The sequence below is a fragment of the Capra hircus genome, chromosome 2, assembly GCF_001704415.2.
Source record: "Capra hircus breed San Clemente chromosome 2, ASM170441v1, whole genome shotgun sequence".
Lineage (NCBI taxonomy): Eukaryota > Metazoa > Chordata > Mammalia > Artiodactyla > Bovidae > Capra > Capra hircus.
Window position 1 is genome coordinate 41,008,962 of NC_030809.1, and position 17,209 is coordinate 41,026,170.

The window sequence follows — 17,209 nt, forward strand, 5'->3', positions numbered from 1 at the left end:
TCCTCCGTCCATGGGATTTTACAGGCAAGAGTACTGGAGTGGGGTGCCATCGCCTTCTCCGAAGTGAAGTAAGACCAATATAAATATATAATATCACTTATAAATGGAATTTTTTTAATGGTGCAAATAAACTTATTTACAAAACTGAAATTGATTCACAGACATAGAAAACAAACTTAATAGTTACCAAAGGGAAAAAGTGGGAAAGGATGAATTAGAAGTTGGGGATTAACATATATTCACTACTATATATAAAATAGGTAAACTACAGGATCAATGGTGTGACCACTCACACTCACCTAGAGCCAGACATCCTGGAATGTGAAGTCAAGTGGGCCTTAGGAAGAATCACTACAAACAAAGCTAGTGGAGGTGATGGAATTCCAGTGGAGCTATTTCAAATCCTGAAAGATGATGCTGTGAAAATGCTGCACTCAATATGCCAGTAAATTTGAAAACTCAGCTGTGGCCACAGGACTGGAAAAGGTCAGTTTTCATTCCAATCCCAAAGAAAGGCAATGCAAAAGAATGTTCAAACTACGGCACAATTGCACTCATCTCACATGCTAGTAAAGTAATGCTCAAAATTCTCCAAGCCAGGCTTCAGCGATATGTGAACCATGGTCTTCCAGATGTTCAAGCTGGTTTTAGAAAAGGCAGAGTAACCAGAGATCAAATTGCCAACATCCGCTGGATCATTGAAAAAGCAAGAGAGTTCCAGAAAAACATCTATTTCTGCTTTATTGACTATGCCAAAGCCTTTGACTGTGTGGATCACAATAAACTGTGGAAAATTCTGAAAGAGATGGGAATACCAGACCACCTGACCTGCCTCTTGAGAAACCTGTATGCAGGTGAGGAAGCAACAGTTAGAACTGGATATGAAACAACAGACTGGTTCCAAATAGGAAAAGGAGTATATCAAGGCTGTATATTGTCACTCTGCTTATTTAACTTATATGCAGAGTACATCATGAGAAATGCTGGGCTGGATGAAGCACAAGCTGGAATCAAGATTGCTGGGAGAAATATCAATAATCTCAGATATGCAGATGACACCACCTTTATGGCAGAAAGTGAAGAACTAAAGAGCCTCTTGATGAAAGTGAAAAAGGAGAGTGAAAAAGTTGGCTTAAAGCTCAACATTCAGAAAACTAAGATCATGGCATCTGATCCCATCACTTCATGGGAAATAGATGGGGAAACAGTGGAAACAGTGGCTCACTTTATTTTGGGGGGCTCCAAAATCACTGCAGATGGTGACTGCAGCCATGAAATTAAAGACGCTTACTCCTTGGAAGGAAATTTATGACCAACCTAGATAGCATATTCAAAAGCAGAGACATTACTTTGCCAACAAAGGTCCATCTAGTCAGGGCTATGGTTTTTCCAGTAGTCATGTATGGATATGAGAGTTGGACTATAAAGAAAGCTGAGTGCTGAAGAATTGATGCTTTTGAACTGTGGTGTTGGAGAAGACTCTTGAGAGTCCCTTGGACTGCAAGGAGATCCAACCAGTCCACCCTAAAGGAGATCTGTCCTGCGTGTTCATTGGAAGGAATGATGTTAAAGCTGAAACTCCAATGCTTTGGCCACCGGATGCGAAGAACTGACTCACTGGAAAAGACCCTGATGCTGGGAAAGATTGAGGGCAGGAGGAGAAGGGGACAACAGGGGATAAGATGGTTGGATGGCATCACTAACTCAATGGACATGGGTTTGGGTAGACTCCGGCAATTGGTGACGGACAGGGAGGCCTGGCATGCTGCAGTCCATGGGGTCGCAAAGAGTCAAACACAACTGAGCTACTGAACTGACTGACATGATCAACTGTATAGCACAAGGGAACTATACCCAATATCTTTCAATAACCTATAACGGAAAAGAATCTAAAGAAAGAATAGATGTATATGTATGTATAACTGAATCACTTTGCTATATAGCTAAAACATTATAAATCAACTATAGTTTGATTAAAAAAGAAAAGAATAAATAACTGGTCATTCTTCCCCTATTCTCAGATCCTGTGCTAAGTGATAACATCCTGTAAAGCAGCACTGGGCTTCCCAGGTGGTGCTAGTGGTAAAGAACCCACCTACCAGTGCAGGAGATGTGAGAAATGTGAGTTTGTCACTGGGTTGGGAAGATCCCCTGGAGGAGGGAATGGTAACCCACTCCAGTATTCTTGCCTGCAGAATTCCATGGACAGAGGAGCCTGGCAGGCTATAGTCCAAAGTGTCACAAAGAGTCAGACGTGACCGAGTGACTTAGCATGCATGAATGCAGAGCAGCATCTGACCATCATAGCTTCTGACCTGCTGTATCCAGCAAAGATCTTTCATTTGGTAGACGCTTATATTATTTGTTGACTCAATGAAGTTTTTTTTTAAATATGGGATTAAAAGGGGCATTCCTTTCAATTTTTACTGATCAGTTTTGTAACAAAATTTTCACTCAACAGAGGTAACAGAAAAATCCCCTCTCTCACTTAACATCCTGCAGATTCGTAAGCTGATTAACACATTTCATCTTAGGTGGAATAAATTATGTAGGAATACATGTTCAACCTTTTCCTTTGATCTTGCTGTCATCTCTCTCTGTGTGGTGTGCTCAGTCACATCTGACTCTTTGTGACCCTGTAGACTGTAGCCTGCCAGGCTCCTCTGTCTAAGGGGATTTTGCAGGCAAGAATCCTGAAGTAGGTTGCCTTGCCCTCCTCCAAAGGATCTTCCTGACCCAGGGGTCAAACCTGCATCTCTTGCATCTCCTGCAGTGGCAGGTACATTCTTTACCACTAGTGTCACCTGAGACGCCCTATCCTCTCTGTCTAGTTCTAACAAATGGCCAGAACGTACATTTAAGCAGTGACATCATTACAAGTTCTGTAACTGGGGACACTCCCACTACCTCCTAGTGGCAGTGGTTTCTATAGTAGCTTCGAGTAGAATCGGCCCACAAACATAGGCAGGAAGTGATTCTCTCCTAGGATTTTCTGATTACATCCTCATGCTCACTGCATGTGTGCATCACATGTGGTCTTGGATTCAGACAAGGATTAGGAATTTGGCTGTCTGTGTCCTGACATTGGTCCTACCACTTACGAGAATGATGATCACAATGAAAGCGTTAAACTTTTTCAGCTTCGAGGTTTCAGCTACAAAATGAAAATATAAGAGGGGCAATACAGTGATGTAGTTGGAATATGGGCTCTGGAGCCTAAAAGACCTGGAGGTTCATTCTCACTCCATCACTAAGTGGAGCTCTCACACTCTGTATGATCTAGAAAGCTGTGGAAGAATCGGGAAAAACTTTGTGAAGGAGGTCATTTTGGATTCCTGTGCATTGCTTGGGGATGCACAGGAATGTGACTAAAGCTGTGGGAGGAAGGGGAATTCTTCCCAGTGAAGGAAACAGTCTGAGCCACGGCTGAGAGACTAGAAAGCATATCTTTTCTCTAATGATTCAACTGTCCCATCCTTTTCGGGAGCCAGGAGGGCATGCACACACACACACATACATACACACACTTACACACACACACACACACACACACACACACAAATGACCAGGGATGTAGAACCACAGATCCCCAGAGAGACCCACTGGCTGCCTACCTTTGTGACCTGATTCTGTGCTGACAGGAAAAAGCAAAATAAAGGTTCAAGAAATTACCAAAGTATTAATGGAGTGTATATGCTGATGACTAGATTACAGTGATTTTAATTTTCTTGAATTTTTTTGTTTTCCACATTTTCTTCAATAAACACGTAAATTTTTCATCACTCTTTCCTGATAGATTTTTCAGTTTCTGAATTTCTTTTCTCAAGAATCCTTTATTTCCTTGGATCCAAAAAGTTATACAAGGATCTTTAGACTTGCCACATTGGCTGATTCATCCCTGTATCTAACTGGCCTGGAGAGTCAGACTGAAATAAATTCTGTCCTTAAGATTTTGTTGGACCTAGTCCTGTACTTCCTGTTGCCAGGTAGCAGACATGCATAATCAACCTCAGCACTCTATCAAACCAGTGGTAGATATGGCAAAGGAGCCAGGCAGCCACTACGCAGCTATAGTAAGCTTTGAGATAATGTCTATTTGTCAACACTAGACCAGTCCATCTCCCACAAATGAGCACATCTGAATAAGCTTAGCACTCGAAGCACCACCAAAAGGAAGTAGCTTCAGGCAGGCTTCCTTTGACCCCCTGTGGCTTTCACGTCCCCAAGAAACAGCAGTAGGTTGACATGTAAGTGGCAGCTCATGAAAATGCCTGCATGACTCTTCACATGGCCACGTGCAACCCTGACGGAGGTCAAGATTGCATCTGCACACTCGCTGAAACGATCGAGCAGATTTCAGGGGCTGCATGTGAAAACGTCTCATTATTTTATGTCGAACTTACATCCAAGGGGCCATAGGCTCAGTTCTGTGCAAAGACAGTTTCTGTTTGCACTGCCTTTATCCACATGGTGTTTTTAAAATATGAATTGCTGCAAGATTTTTTTTTTAAAAAGGTAATCCTATATATGAATCTGGACTGATGGCTTCTCTAGAAAAATGAGTGGGAGAGGCAATGAAGGTGATGCTAGTGGTAAAGAACCTTCCTGACAACGCAGGAGATACAAGAGATGTGGGTTTGATCCCTGGATTGGGAAGATGCCCTGGAGGAGGGCATGGCAACCCACTCCAGTATTCTTGCCTGGAGAATCCCATCGACAGAGGAGCCTGGCGGGCTACAGTCCCTGGGGTCACAAAGGGTTGGACACAACTGAAGGGACTTAGCATGCACGCGATGCAGTGAAGGGTCCAGTTTTCCGCGGGTGACCACTGACTGGAGTGGAACAGAGACCAGGCGTGTGCTGTCCAGCTCAGCTCGGTCTCCTTGGCTCTTTTGTCTCCTAGACAGCTATTCTGTTCATATGGATAATGGGCACCCTTGCTTCATACCATTTCACCTAAGTATTGATAGGAAAAGCAGTTTAAACGTACTGCGTACAGTCCATTCACTATCTCTATGGGAGTGAGTCTGGCTCAGCGGCACTGTCTTGCTGCAGGGCAGAGGCCACCCTGATGTCATTTATAAGTTACTGTCTTCCTTCTTTCAGTCTGAGACCTGGGTCTGAAGAAGCAGGGAGCTCTACTGTCAGCTCATTTACCTCCTGAGGCTGGAAGCTATTTAAAGCTCAAAATAGATCTGAAGAACTCTTGATACCCTCCTGATCATTCAGGATGAAGATTTTTCTGTTTTACCCTGCTTTTGAGGGACCATTCAATTTCCTGGGTCAATCTGGCTTTCGGTGATCATCACAGTCAGATAAATGTTCTCATGGGTGAACACTGTGGCGTCACAAGTGCAGCCTTTCAGCCACACCAGGACAAGGGTGTGTCCTCAGACGATGGACTGGCAAAGGGGACCTCGGAAGATTCCAGCAGGATAACTATTTCCAGGTGATGTGGGATCGTGTATTTCCTTTCTCACCAGAAACCAAGTATGTGACCAGTAACTTGTTCTAGTCAAGGAGCCAGAGCAGCTAATAGGTTTTTGAAAAGACAGCAGAAGTATAACCTTGTAAGGCACACAAAAAAAGAGATAAATAGTAACTTTGGTGGACTGGAAGTGAAATTACACTTGGCAGATGATTTTGATCCTTCATGAATTGAAAGACTTACTAAATAATGCTTTAAAAGCATTTATGGTTCTTATCCATCCCCTCACTATGGACTGAGATTAGCTGGGGACTTTTACAGTAAGAAAATAGGGTTTACAGGTCAGATCAAGAAGCCCTCTTTGTCATTACTGACAGCCCCAAACACTGAGGATTGATCTATGATACGCTCATTGGTGGGAAAATATCTAAAAATATTAGGTTTTGATGGAGAACCTTATAATAATAATAATCGTCACTCCAGCAAAAAGAAATCCAGATATCTGGAGCAGAAATTTAAGTCTGAATATTACAGACTATTCTACTCCCAAGACATTTGTAGACAGACTTCTTTCCATCAACAAAAGCGAGCCCTGGCTAAACGAAACAGCACATGATCATGGCTTTAGGTCCAACGGCACAGCCTCTTTGCTCAAGTGCCACTTCCTCTTACCTCTTTGAACTCAAAGGCAGAGACAGAATCTCCCTCCTCTCTTCCGAGGCACTGAATTTCTTAAGTCTATTAAGGCACTTATCACATTGAATTTAAATGTTGCATCTTGCTAGAAGATTGAGAGCTCAGAGTCATAGTGTCCTTGAGACCTGGCACAGTACTGCAGGATTTTTATAGATCAAGTTTGGGAAAGGCAGGAAGGAAAGAAGTAAGGAGGTGGGGGAGTGGGAGAGGTGGATGGCTGGCTAGCAGAACGTAAGGAAATGTAGGCCAGATAGAAGGAAAAAGACACTTAGTACTACTTACCCAGAGTGTCTGGGCTCCTCTTCTTTAGTCTTGAAGCATACTACTTCCTAAGCCTTGAGTGTTTCCCAGTTTATAAGACCAGATAACTTATTTTTCAAGACAGGTCAACACGTTTTCAGCAAGCCTTCCTGCATCCCTCTCCCTACACCAGTCCTCTTATCTTAATTTCCTACATGATTTAGTTTACTTACCACCTTGGGCTCAGAGGGGGTTTTTTGTTTTGTTTTAGACACATTGTCTTTCCATGCTAAACTGTGAGCACCTTAGGGCCTAGAGTTTTATTCTGCTCCTTCAAGTCCCAGGTAGAGTTCCTGGCACAGAAGCTTAATAAACATTTGTCAAATGAATAAACTAATGAGTAGAAATTCCTAACTTTTGTAATTAACCTAAAGGGAGCCTACATTAAATTTGAAAGGTTACTTAGGAATTTCATTGTGAGTATATGGATTACCCACCTAATTATTTATATCAAAGTTTTAACTCTAGGCCTGCTGTCCTATTTTCTAGAAAGTTTCTGGGTCACCTTTCACAGTCAGTTACCAAGGGAGCGTGAGAGAATTCAATTTAGTGTCAACCTCAAAAATGGAATGAGAAAGAAAAACATAAAAATGAGATAATTCCTTTAAAGTCAAATATACTGATAAATTATACTCTAATATTCTTTAAAGTATAATCTTCGTGTTACTTTAAGTGTTCCATATTTCTTTTATCATACAAAATGACATAGAAACAAATGAAGTATGGTGATCGGACATAAAATTTACATCAGACTCTTCAGACTTGGGCAGATAAGGCTCTTGAGGGGAACTCTAAGCAGGGTGATTATGGGGGGATAAGAATTGATGAAGACTAGAAAAATAAACGAGGGTGAGGTCATGAAAGGCAGCTAGCACTTCAAGTCATATTGTTAGGTTTGGGCTTTATCTGATAGGAAATGAAGAACTGCTACAAACTCTATCAGAGGAATGACGTAGTCAGATTAGGCTCTGTGTTACTGCAGTTCCTTTATGTGAGATACATGCAGTTGTTGATGCCGAACCAAAGCAGGGCAGTGGGAAGAGAGAGGAGACATTGAGAGACATTCATAAAATCGGATTATTATTTGATGAACAATCCTATGTAAGGTGTGAGGAAATACCTTCCTTTGAATGTTTTTGGTATTACAATGTAGACAACCAAACACTTCTGTTTTCTTTTTTTAGTTTGATTCTAATGGTACCAGGCTCAAAAGTGTGGATGTCATGACTAGCCATCCCCTGTTTAAACTCAGAAGAGAGACAACAAAGAAAGAAATATGGTAATGGCATGACCCTACTGTGTTCCCGCCCCCGACCCCGGACTTATAAAAAGCAAAGCATTTCCAATAAATCCACTGAAGCTGAATACTAATCAGCAATATATTTACCATCAATCAGGATTTTATTTTGCTCCATTGACCGATTAAATTTTCAGTAAGCCTTTGATTGAGAGACCAGCGCTAAAAGATATCTGGTGCACAGCCATTGAATCAACACAAGAGAGCACAGAAAAAGGGTTTAAGAGAAATGACCAAAGTATAAAACTACAACATTCAATGTTAACGAAAGTTTTAATATACACTTGACTGAAGATGCATACAATGAACTACTGAATCTCCATCTATAGACAACCAAGATACGAATGAATTTATTTAGCTTCCAGCAAAACTTCAGGCTGTGCACTTAAAGAACTGGAAACGATCTAAAAATGAAAATTAACAGTGGAAGCAACAATGGCTATAAAGTATGGTGAGATGACTTTAAAGAAAGGATTCGATTACTGTTTGGAAAGTTCTTCAGACACTAGTCTTTGAGAAGTTTGTGCATTTCCCATCTCTGCATAGTTAAAAAGAAAAGAAAGAAAGAAAAACAGAAACTAAAGTCACACACAAACCACTTGGCCAAACTCCACAGCTCTATGTGATTCATGTTTTAGAACATGCACCTATGTGTACTGCTCATTTATCTAAGAAGAGTAGCTCTAATTCGATGGGTTCATGCAGTATCCGAGGGTGAGCAATGAAGTCAGCGCACATCTCCTCATCCAGGTGTCACCAATTAATGAAGCAAAAGTTAACGGGTGAAATGGGAACTTGTCATCACTTTACACTAACTCTTGTAGGGTAACATTAAACGGTGAGATGCTTGTGCTTTGAGCTCAAATGAATAAACTGGCATATTCACACCACAAGAATCAGCAAATGAATGGCATGTGCAAGAGAAAATACAACAGACCTTGATCTTACATAAACTAATACCACCAAACATAACTATAATCCACTGTTCACAACTGGTATGGTTGCATTATCTTTCATAGTCATACACAGATAGCTTAAAGCTCGTGTATTTTACATATACACACAAATAATTTAACATTGGAGCATAGGTTTCATTACCTATGAAAGTGCCAGTGTAATAAAAAGTTACACTGACAGTTGCCATATGTACATAATATTTGGGGACCACTGTGGTCTGATTTAAAACATAACATCGCACATTTACAATGTTGTTTGTGAAATGCTCAGAAGTTAACAACAGGTTTAAACTTGTTTGTACTACCATGGTTTTGTACGTCTAGAACAGCAGTGAAATGTGTATGGTGGACTCAGCAGCAGCTAAGTATCCACTGGTGAACAGGACTCAACAACAGAGAGACACAAACAGAGTGACAGGAAGAGATCCCGAGTAATCTGAGTTTCCTCCAGGCTCCCTCTAAGAGCCAATGCTGCTTGGTAGAGGGATACAACTCATGTCTTATGACACCAAGGGTAAGGCTGATAAACCTTGCAGGTAACCCTGTTATTACAACATAGACATACAGCTAGTTCTAGAGAAAGACTACATACCTGTGTAGCACCTAGGACTCAGAAAGCAATAACAGGATTAAGATGTTAGTTTACGGTCTAGTGTAGCATTTAGAAATTAAGGATTCTGCTCTACGACTGCAACACTTCCAAAGCAAAGGATAACTTGGGGGAAACCCCACTGTTTAAAGCAGCACATTTTAAGGAAAAAATCCTTTGCAAAGTTCAGGCAAAACTGGTGAGACTAGCATCATGAATCTTGCTGAAAAAGAACTCAAAGCTCACTTTAGCAACTAATTTAGTTGTAATGAAGAAGTGAATGGGACAACTGGATGTCCTGTTTCTAAAAACAGGATGTTACAGAAGTGTGGGCTCTTTAGGGTAAAACAGTAAAACATCACTAGATGGATGCTTACTAAAGGGATCATGTACAAGCTTTTATATTGAAAAAAAAAAAGGTGGAACTAAATTTCTTTATTACCATAGATACTCAACACTTGAACGAAAGCTATCTTGACCATCAATGGAAGAAAAAAAAATCAGTGACAGTGAATTAAATTCAGAGGGGCTTGGGAACCCAGATTACATCTGCATATCTGCCTGGAGGGAAAAGAACAATGTGAATTTGTATATCGTAGAACCCCATTGTAATCCATCACAACATTCCACAGATCAGTCATACACCGTGGGCCAGACAAGGCTGGTTGAAAAACACAACACACAGAATTAAAGCCTATCTTAACAGTGCTCAGAAAAAGGTAAATGCTGTTTCCGTTCTCATTACCAGCTTTACAGTGGGGATCTACCATATATATTTCGAGGCAGGAAGTTGAAGGCATGAATGAAATCCTGACAATAATAGATATGGAATAAAATGAAAAGCTTAACTTTTTCCCCAAGCTTTCAACATTTAAAAATTATTTTTTAAATTTAAGGCTTTAAGTTTATCCTCCTTTCACATTAAAGACAGGGAAAGAAAACTGTTAAAATCAAAAACTGACATCATGAGCTTGGCACTTTTGTGATTAATTTGAGAGGGTGTCTACTTTCTTACATTATATACAGATGTTTATAATGACATAAAAAAATTAGAGACTTGTGAGCACACATATTTGCATTTACATTTTTATGTAAATTTTTACGTTTTTCCTATGGGTTATTTTGTTCTTTGTGTCCCCCACCCTTTGTTTATGTTTGGTTTCAAGCATTTCATCTCATTCAATCATTTCATTTTTTTAATTGCACCTGTTTTGTGCCCAAACTCCTTGAATCTGTGGCCATATCTGTTTTTTTTTTTTTTTTTAAGCAAACTCAAGAATCATTGTACAACATGTTATAAGAGAGGACAGAGACAAAGAGAAATAGAGAAAAAGAATAAAAATGATGGAGAACAAACAATAAACTCAAATTTACAGACAACCTTTACAAGAGAAATACTTCAGTACAGACAAGTGAAAATGATGTGTCAAAATCTATTTCCATATTTACACTTATAAAAGGACTATACAATAGCATCATTGTTCAAATTCCAGCTTCCATTTCCAAAGGGTGTGAGGTCCAGGAGAAAAGACAACAGGAAGTGAATCAACAAGAGCAGGGGTGTGTGGAGTTCCTCATGGCCTGGTCAAGACTAGGGAGCAGGGGGCAGGGGGCAGGCAGCTTCCGTGGGTTCATCTGCCACTTTCATCTCAGGAAATCAGTTGCAGGTTTTGCTGTGGATTGGCTTGCTAGCTGTTTGTTGTATATAGGCCATGCAGATTTTACCCTTTCGAAAATTAGATCTTCATGCCGCTGGAGTGTGTCATTGGTAAGAAAAGAAAAAAAAAATCATGCTAAATCATTTAGAAGATATTAAGTGGTAGCAGGCTGAGGAAAGAAAAAGATCATTTGCTATTTTTTAATGGTTCTTTTATTGCACTTAATTTTTGTTGTTCTTCCTTCTTCCTTTCATAGAAAAAAAAAGATTCTGAAATAGTTATTTGTACAATATTGTCTTTTGCTCCCTTTTATTGATAGGTGGTGGGAGGGGTTCTTTGAAATTATTTCCAAAAAGGACAATTTTCTTTGACTCCATCCCTGTTACCCCAACGTTAGTTCTCTAGTCATTACCACCCAAGGTTTTTGTTCACAGACTTAACAGTTCTGGCAACGATGCTGCAAGTATGTCATACCCAGAATCCCACAGTGCAAGATGCTGTTCATCCAGGGCCGCTGATTCAAATGGGGCCTTGCTGAGTAGGATCAAACCTCCTCTTCTTGACATTTCTTCCAGAGGGCGTCAAAAGAAGATGCAAGCAGAAGGGGAAAAATCCACAATATTAATCAGATCATGATGAGAGAAGGGTAATGATAATGACAGCAACGCTAGTTCCAGAGCAAAGTAATCAACTCACCCCGAGGCAGACTGTCCAAAATAACTCGAAACAGAGAACAGCTCATACTTTGGATGTTGTTACAACCTCCCTGCCAGCGCATATCCATTTGTGAAGGCCGAAAAGAAGCTTCCAGTTGTTCACTGGAACAGAAAGCCTCAGCAGCCCAATTTGTCTATTTCAGAAGGAAGTGTGAAAGCTACTCAGTTGTGTCCCACTCTTTGCGACCCTATGGACTTTACAGTCCATGGAATTCTCCTGGCCAGAATACTGGAGTGGGTAGCTGTTCCCTTCTCCAGGGGATCTTCCCAGCCCAGGGATCAAACCCAGTTCTCCCGCATTGCAGGCAGATTCTTTACCAGCTGAGCCACAAGGGAAGCCCAAGAATACTGGAGTGGGTAGCCTATCCCTTCTCCAGCGGATCTTCCCAACCCAGGAATCGAACCAGGGTCTCCCGCATCACAGGTGGATTCTTTACCAACTGAGATATCAGGGAAGCAGGTTTCAGAAGGAAATGACATAGCTAACGTTAACTAGGTATAAATTAATCCAGGAGGCTCTTCCACTTAGGGGGCTATTAGAAAAGCTAAGAAATATTTTGAAAGTCTTAGAACTGTTTCCTTTGGGAACTTAGGAGTTCTGTATCTGTGGACTGGTTTTTGCCAAAGTGACAAAAACAAAGCAAAACAAAAAAAACATTGCTCTACTCAGTTATCTTGCTGCCTTGGGGTGTGAGCTCTTACCTCACTTTGGAACAAGCGTTTTTTGTTACCTAGAAAGTAGAAACCCAGAGTGCACAGTCAGATGGTACACTCCAAGGAGAATGGACACAGGCTCAGGTTAGTTAAGCAAATGGAGCAGCTTGGCTTAGTTGAAATAAGCAAGTTAAAATGCTTTGCTCACAGTGTCCAGTCTCCTCAAAAGAGGTTCTTATGTTTAAAAAGAGAAAGAAGAGAATCAGCAAGACACTACAAGGCAACAACAAAAGTTGGTTGCAACCTCCCCATGGTCTGGCTTCATGTGGGGCATCAAGCAGGGGTTCATGCATTCAGTCTGCACACTGGGCGGGCGCAACACAGCTGCCACCATGGCATCATGCAAAACCGGAGCCCCCTCATCCCCCTCCCTGCCCGTTCACTTGGGGCCAGTTGATACCCTTACAGCCCTAAGTACCAAGAGGACTGCAGTATATTCCTCGTTCCCACAGGTAATTCAAAATAAAAACAATACGAAAGCTCAAAATATATAGAAAGACATCCTGCAAAGTTCTTATTTTTTTTCCCCAAGATGACTGCTTTGATGCTTCTCTTTTTCAATAGCAAATATAAAACGCTTTAAAGAAAATCTCCCCTTTTCTAAGTTTTCATTACGGCATCTTCACTAATGGCTTAAGCATGTGGATCACTGGCCAACACATAGTACAAACACGGTTTGTAGCACTGCTACTTTTTTCTTTTCACCATTCCCCTTCCTCCCTCTCCAGCCTCTTTTGGGTCAGTATCCCTAAAAGCAATCATTGCTGATGCTGCCCAGGAAAGAGAGGTGAGAACAAACGGGAAGTCTCCCACGATGTATCTGTTACTAAGTCAGTTTCCTTCAGAGCACAGGGCCTGTGTCTCCACATGGCCACTGCCCTTGAAGGTAGATGCATTAGGAACCACACTTCCTGTGAGTCAGGTGGGGGGAAACAGCGACTCTTTGACCTTGTGGAATGACCTTGAAGGACTAGGCGCCCCAACCTGTTTAGATGTGTGTTGCCAGAATGCAAGGAACCATTAAACTTTTGTCTCCCCAATTAAAACTGTGTGGAGGAAAAATCAAGTGGGCTCATGGTACACATGTAAATAACTATACTGAAAGTGAAAGTCGCACAGCCGTCTCCGACTCTTTGCGACCCCATGGACTATACAGTTCATCGAATTCTCAAAGGCCAGAATACTGGAGTGGGTAGCCTTTCCCTTCTCCAGCAGATCTTCCCAACCCAGAGATCGAACCCAGGTCTCCCACATTGCAAGCAGATTCTGTACCAGCTGAGCCACAAGGGAAGCCCAAAATGACTCTATTGCCCTTATATAAATCCCTTTATTCAAACTCAGGGAATGTCACATAAATAGCCACATTTAAGGTCGTAATAGCAATCTGGTCTTTTTGTTGTTGTTGTTGTTGGCCAAGCCGCACAGCTTGCAGGATCTGAGTTTCCCAAACAGGGATCAAACCTGGATCCTTAGAAGTGAAAGCCCTGAGTCCTAACCACTGGACTGCCAGTGAATTCCCTGGTTCACTTGGAGATATGAAATTCCATTTCAGCCTGACATATAGGCAACCTCTAGTGTCCATAAGTTGTCAGTTTTGAAGCTTAGATTGCATTTTTTATAAAAACAATGTCCTACAGTATGACTGGCCTCCCAGGGCAGATCAGGAGGCCAATCCACCCTCCTGTCTATGGGAAAATGGACTCTAAATCCTAATGAGGAGTCCAGGACAATGCTTGCACCACTGGCGTCCCAGCAGAGAGAAGGTGGAGCCCTGTGATGAGGACAGTGAGGGCCATTCCTGCAGTTGGCTGACTTTCAGGGCTCCTCACGGGTCAACTGTAAAACCACTACTGGCTACTATACGTTGAGAACTGCCTATCAAGTTATTTTGTTCTATTTTAATGTGAAAGCACATCTCTCATCCATAGATGCTTGCTGCTTTCCTTCCACAAGTGTTTTCTCTGAAATCCTTTGTTCACTGGATTCTGAAGGCCGCTCACTTTTTCATCATAACCTGCAAGGTATTTCTGAATCATTATAGAATATCAGTGCAATCCATAAACCCTGCATTGACTCAGTTTTCATCCATTTTTACTACTTCTGAAAAACCTGTACTTTTGTCTACTATATGTTATACTATATGCTGCTGCTGCTAAGTCACTTCAGTCGTGTCCGACTCTGTGCAACCCCATAGACGGCAGCCCACCAGGTTCCCCGGTCCCTGGGATTCTCCAAGCAAGAACACTGGAGTGGGTTGCCATTTCCTTCTCCAATGCATGAAAGTGAAAAGTGAAAGTGAAGTCACTCAGTCGTGTCCAACTCTTAGTGACCCCATGGACTGCAGCCCACCAGGCTCCTCCGTCCATGGGATTTTCCGGGCAAGAGTACTGGAGTGGGGTGCCGTTGCCTTCTCCCATGTTATACTATATATACATCTACAAAAGATTTTTTAAAGGCTCTTCAGGTAACAATAATGTTTTGGGAATTATAAAGTCTTAGATATTCTTTTAAGGGCATATTTATCCACCACTAAGATCTCTTTTTCCATGATGAGTCTCTTCTTTTTCCATGATGAGTCATCACTCGCCCACCAAGAACCCTTTGCCCAGCTCTGCCCCCTTGGTCACCATAGACTGAGTTCAGTTCCCTGGGTGGTTGAGTCAGGGAGCTGAACTGGCTCCTTCTGGCTAACCTGGCACCACCACCACCTGCTAGGTCTGAGTAAGAAAGTGCCTAACCCAAGTGTCAGAGGGATACTGGGGAAACCAGGTCCCTTATTTTACATTGGGATATGGTCATGGAATTTAGATAAGGAGCAATCTGGTTATCCTCCTCATGGAAAGACTAGCTAAAATTGATTTCAATTCTAAACTCCCCAAAAAACAAAAGCAGAAAAAAGACATTTGATTTTTTGAGAAAATGTAATTAGCAATATTAGATTCATTTCAAATTTCATTCAGTATGCCATTCAAACAATTCAGTTAACTTTCCTTGTGATAATCCAGATATGACCCTTTCAATTTTGTTTATTGCAAATACCTAAACAGTCCTTTCTTTAGCACCTCCAACGACAAGGAACACAAGCCAAACAATCTCCTAGCGTCCAAATTAGGTTCAGTAGGGACTGAATCTGACTTCTCATAGACAGGAAACCACATATTTAATAATATAGGTTTATTAAATTAACACTGTTAATGTCAGGGGCAGCTCTGCCAGGCCAACATGGCAATTCCTGCTGCTGAATCCCATGGAGAGAGCAGGTGGTGGAATAATGGGACATGGCAATAGTCTTCCATAGCCTGCAATTATAACACGTTTGAAAGAACTCAACATTTGTCCTCAAATCTTGTGATATGAACTGTCAGCAAACTATGGCACTATTAACCTTCAAGTTCTTTTCCTATCATCACCTAGAATCTCTTTTCTACCACCATCACCTATGGTGTGGATATACTCTATGGGCATAGAGATGACCATATTGCTCACATTAAAACTCCTGTCTTCAGATTTAGAGAATTCAGATAAAAAGCTGCATCCAAGTTAATAACAGCAATTCTGTTCATTGTTAAATGAAGAGATGAAATTATCTTTTTATATACTTGTCACTTGTCCTAAGCTTTAGAGAAAGATGCTACTAAAATGTACTTCAGTCTCTTGATTTTTTTCAATGTCCAGGAAAGGCAACAACTCTAATGACCTAGTGGAGCAACATTATTATTCAATGCTGAATGATAGCCATGAGCCTCCTTGGCTACCACGTTTGCAATCTTTTGCACCACAGTTCATAGCTTTATTGAGTGTGTGCAGGGATAGAGAGGAAAAAAAAAAAAAAACAGCAGAGGGCGAGAGCAAATAAATGCAGATGTGGGAGAAAGTTGACCAAACTGGTATGACAAGGGCCTATGTTCAGTTTTCACAAGATTTCTCAGAGAAAAATCCTAACACCTTAAAGACTGGGACTCCATAGACTAAACTATCCCTTAGCATCTTCACACTTCTGGAATACAGAACTATTGAAATTACTTAGGTATGCCTACCACATTACCCAATATATCAGAATATTTTTTAAAAATAACCTACCCAATAAAACATTTTTTTCTTTTTAAGAGTTTCACCATCTTGCTTAGGGAAGTCTTGCTTGCATTAACCAAAGTTTTCAGATTCTACTATTCTGCTAAAAAGAAGTAATCTAAATTCATACTATTGTTTTGACCACACAATCTTGATAAAGCTTCATCATCACTTTACACACACAAATTTGCACACATTCACACACGCATATACACTCACATAAGCTTATGCTTTAACCAGCTATTAAAGGGTAAACATGGTTAAAAAAACAGAACCATAATGCCAGTGTCAGGAGTCAGAGCACAGCTGTGTCTCTCATTCATACTTGAACAGGTTATGCTGGGTATGAAACTTCTTCCACAACTACATTATTCAGAATGTTATAGCTAAAGAAATTCAACATTAGAAAAAACCAATACTTCCCCTGAGCAGTTACTATATTTTCCTGGATGGCTAAGTATATGTACCTTCAGATTCTTTAGGCTATCTTGCTAATTTCTCATCCAGTAATAAAAACCCAGTTTCAGGAGGGCTTTCCAATAAAGATATTTAGAGCAATTCTTTTTACAAACTATTTTCAACTTTTGATTCTAAAGAAACCTCTTTTGTATCTACATTGAACTCAATGAAAGACTTCAAAGTTTCAATTCAAACTGCAAATAATTATACTTCCAAATCATCTCTAGATTAATCATCTCTAAAACTGTGTGAAGGGTGGGAACAGTGAAGCTTCATCATTCAGCACCCAAAGGCTTTTATTGCAAGGTTGAAGTAGTTATTTAAA

The 17,209-nt window shown here is 40.9% G+C and overlaps 1 protein-coding gene across 5 annotated transcripts in view; it reads right to left on the reverse strand.

The window, feature by feature from the left end:
• ADAM23 (ADAM metallopeptidase domain 23) overlaps nt 7,803-17,209 on the reverse strand; it is a 190,404-nt gene continuing 180,997 nt past the window's right edge. For 3 of the 5 annotated variants that reach the window (XM_018060423.1, XM_018060415.1, XM_013971302.2), the window contains one exon: nt 7,803-11,492. In XM_018060423.1, the coding sequence (XP_017915912.1) occupies nt 11,444-11,492 (49 nt within the window). In that variant the 3' untranslated portion in view covers nt 7,803-11,443. The remainder of the gene's footprint in view (nt 11,493-17,209) is intronic. The other 2 variants (XM_018060433.1, XM_018060409.1) reach the window with 1 other exon arrangement.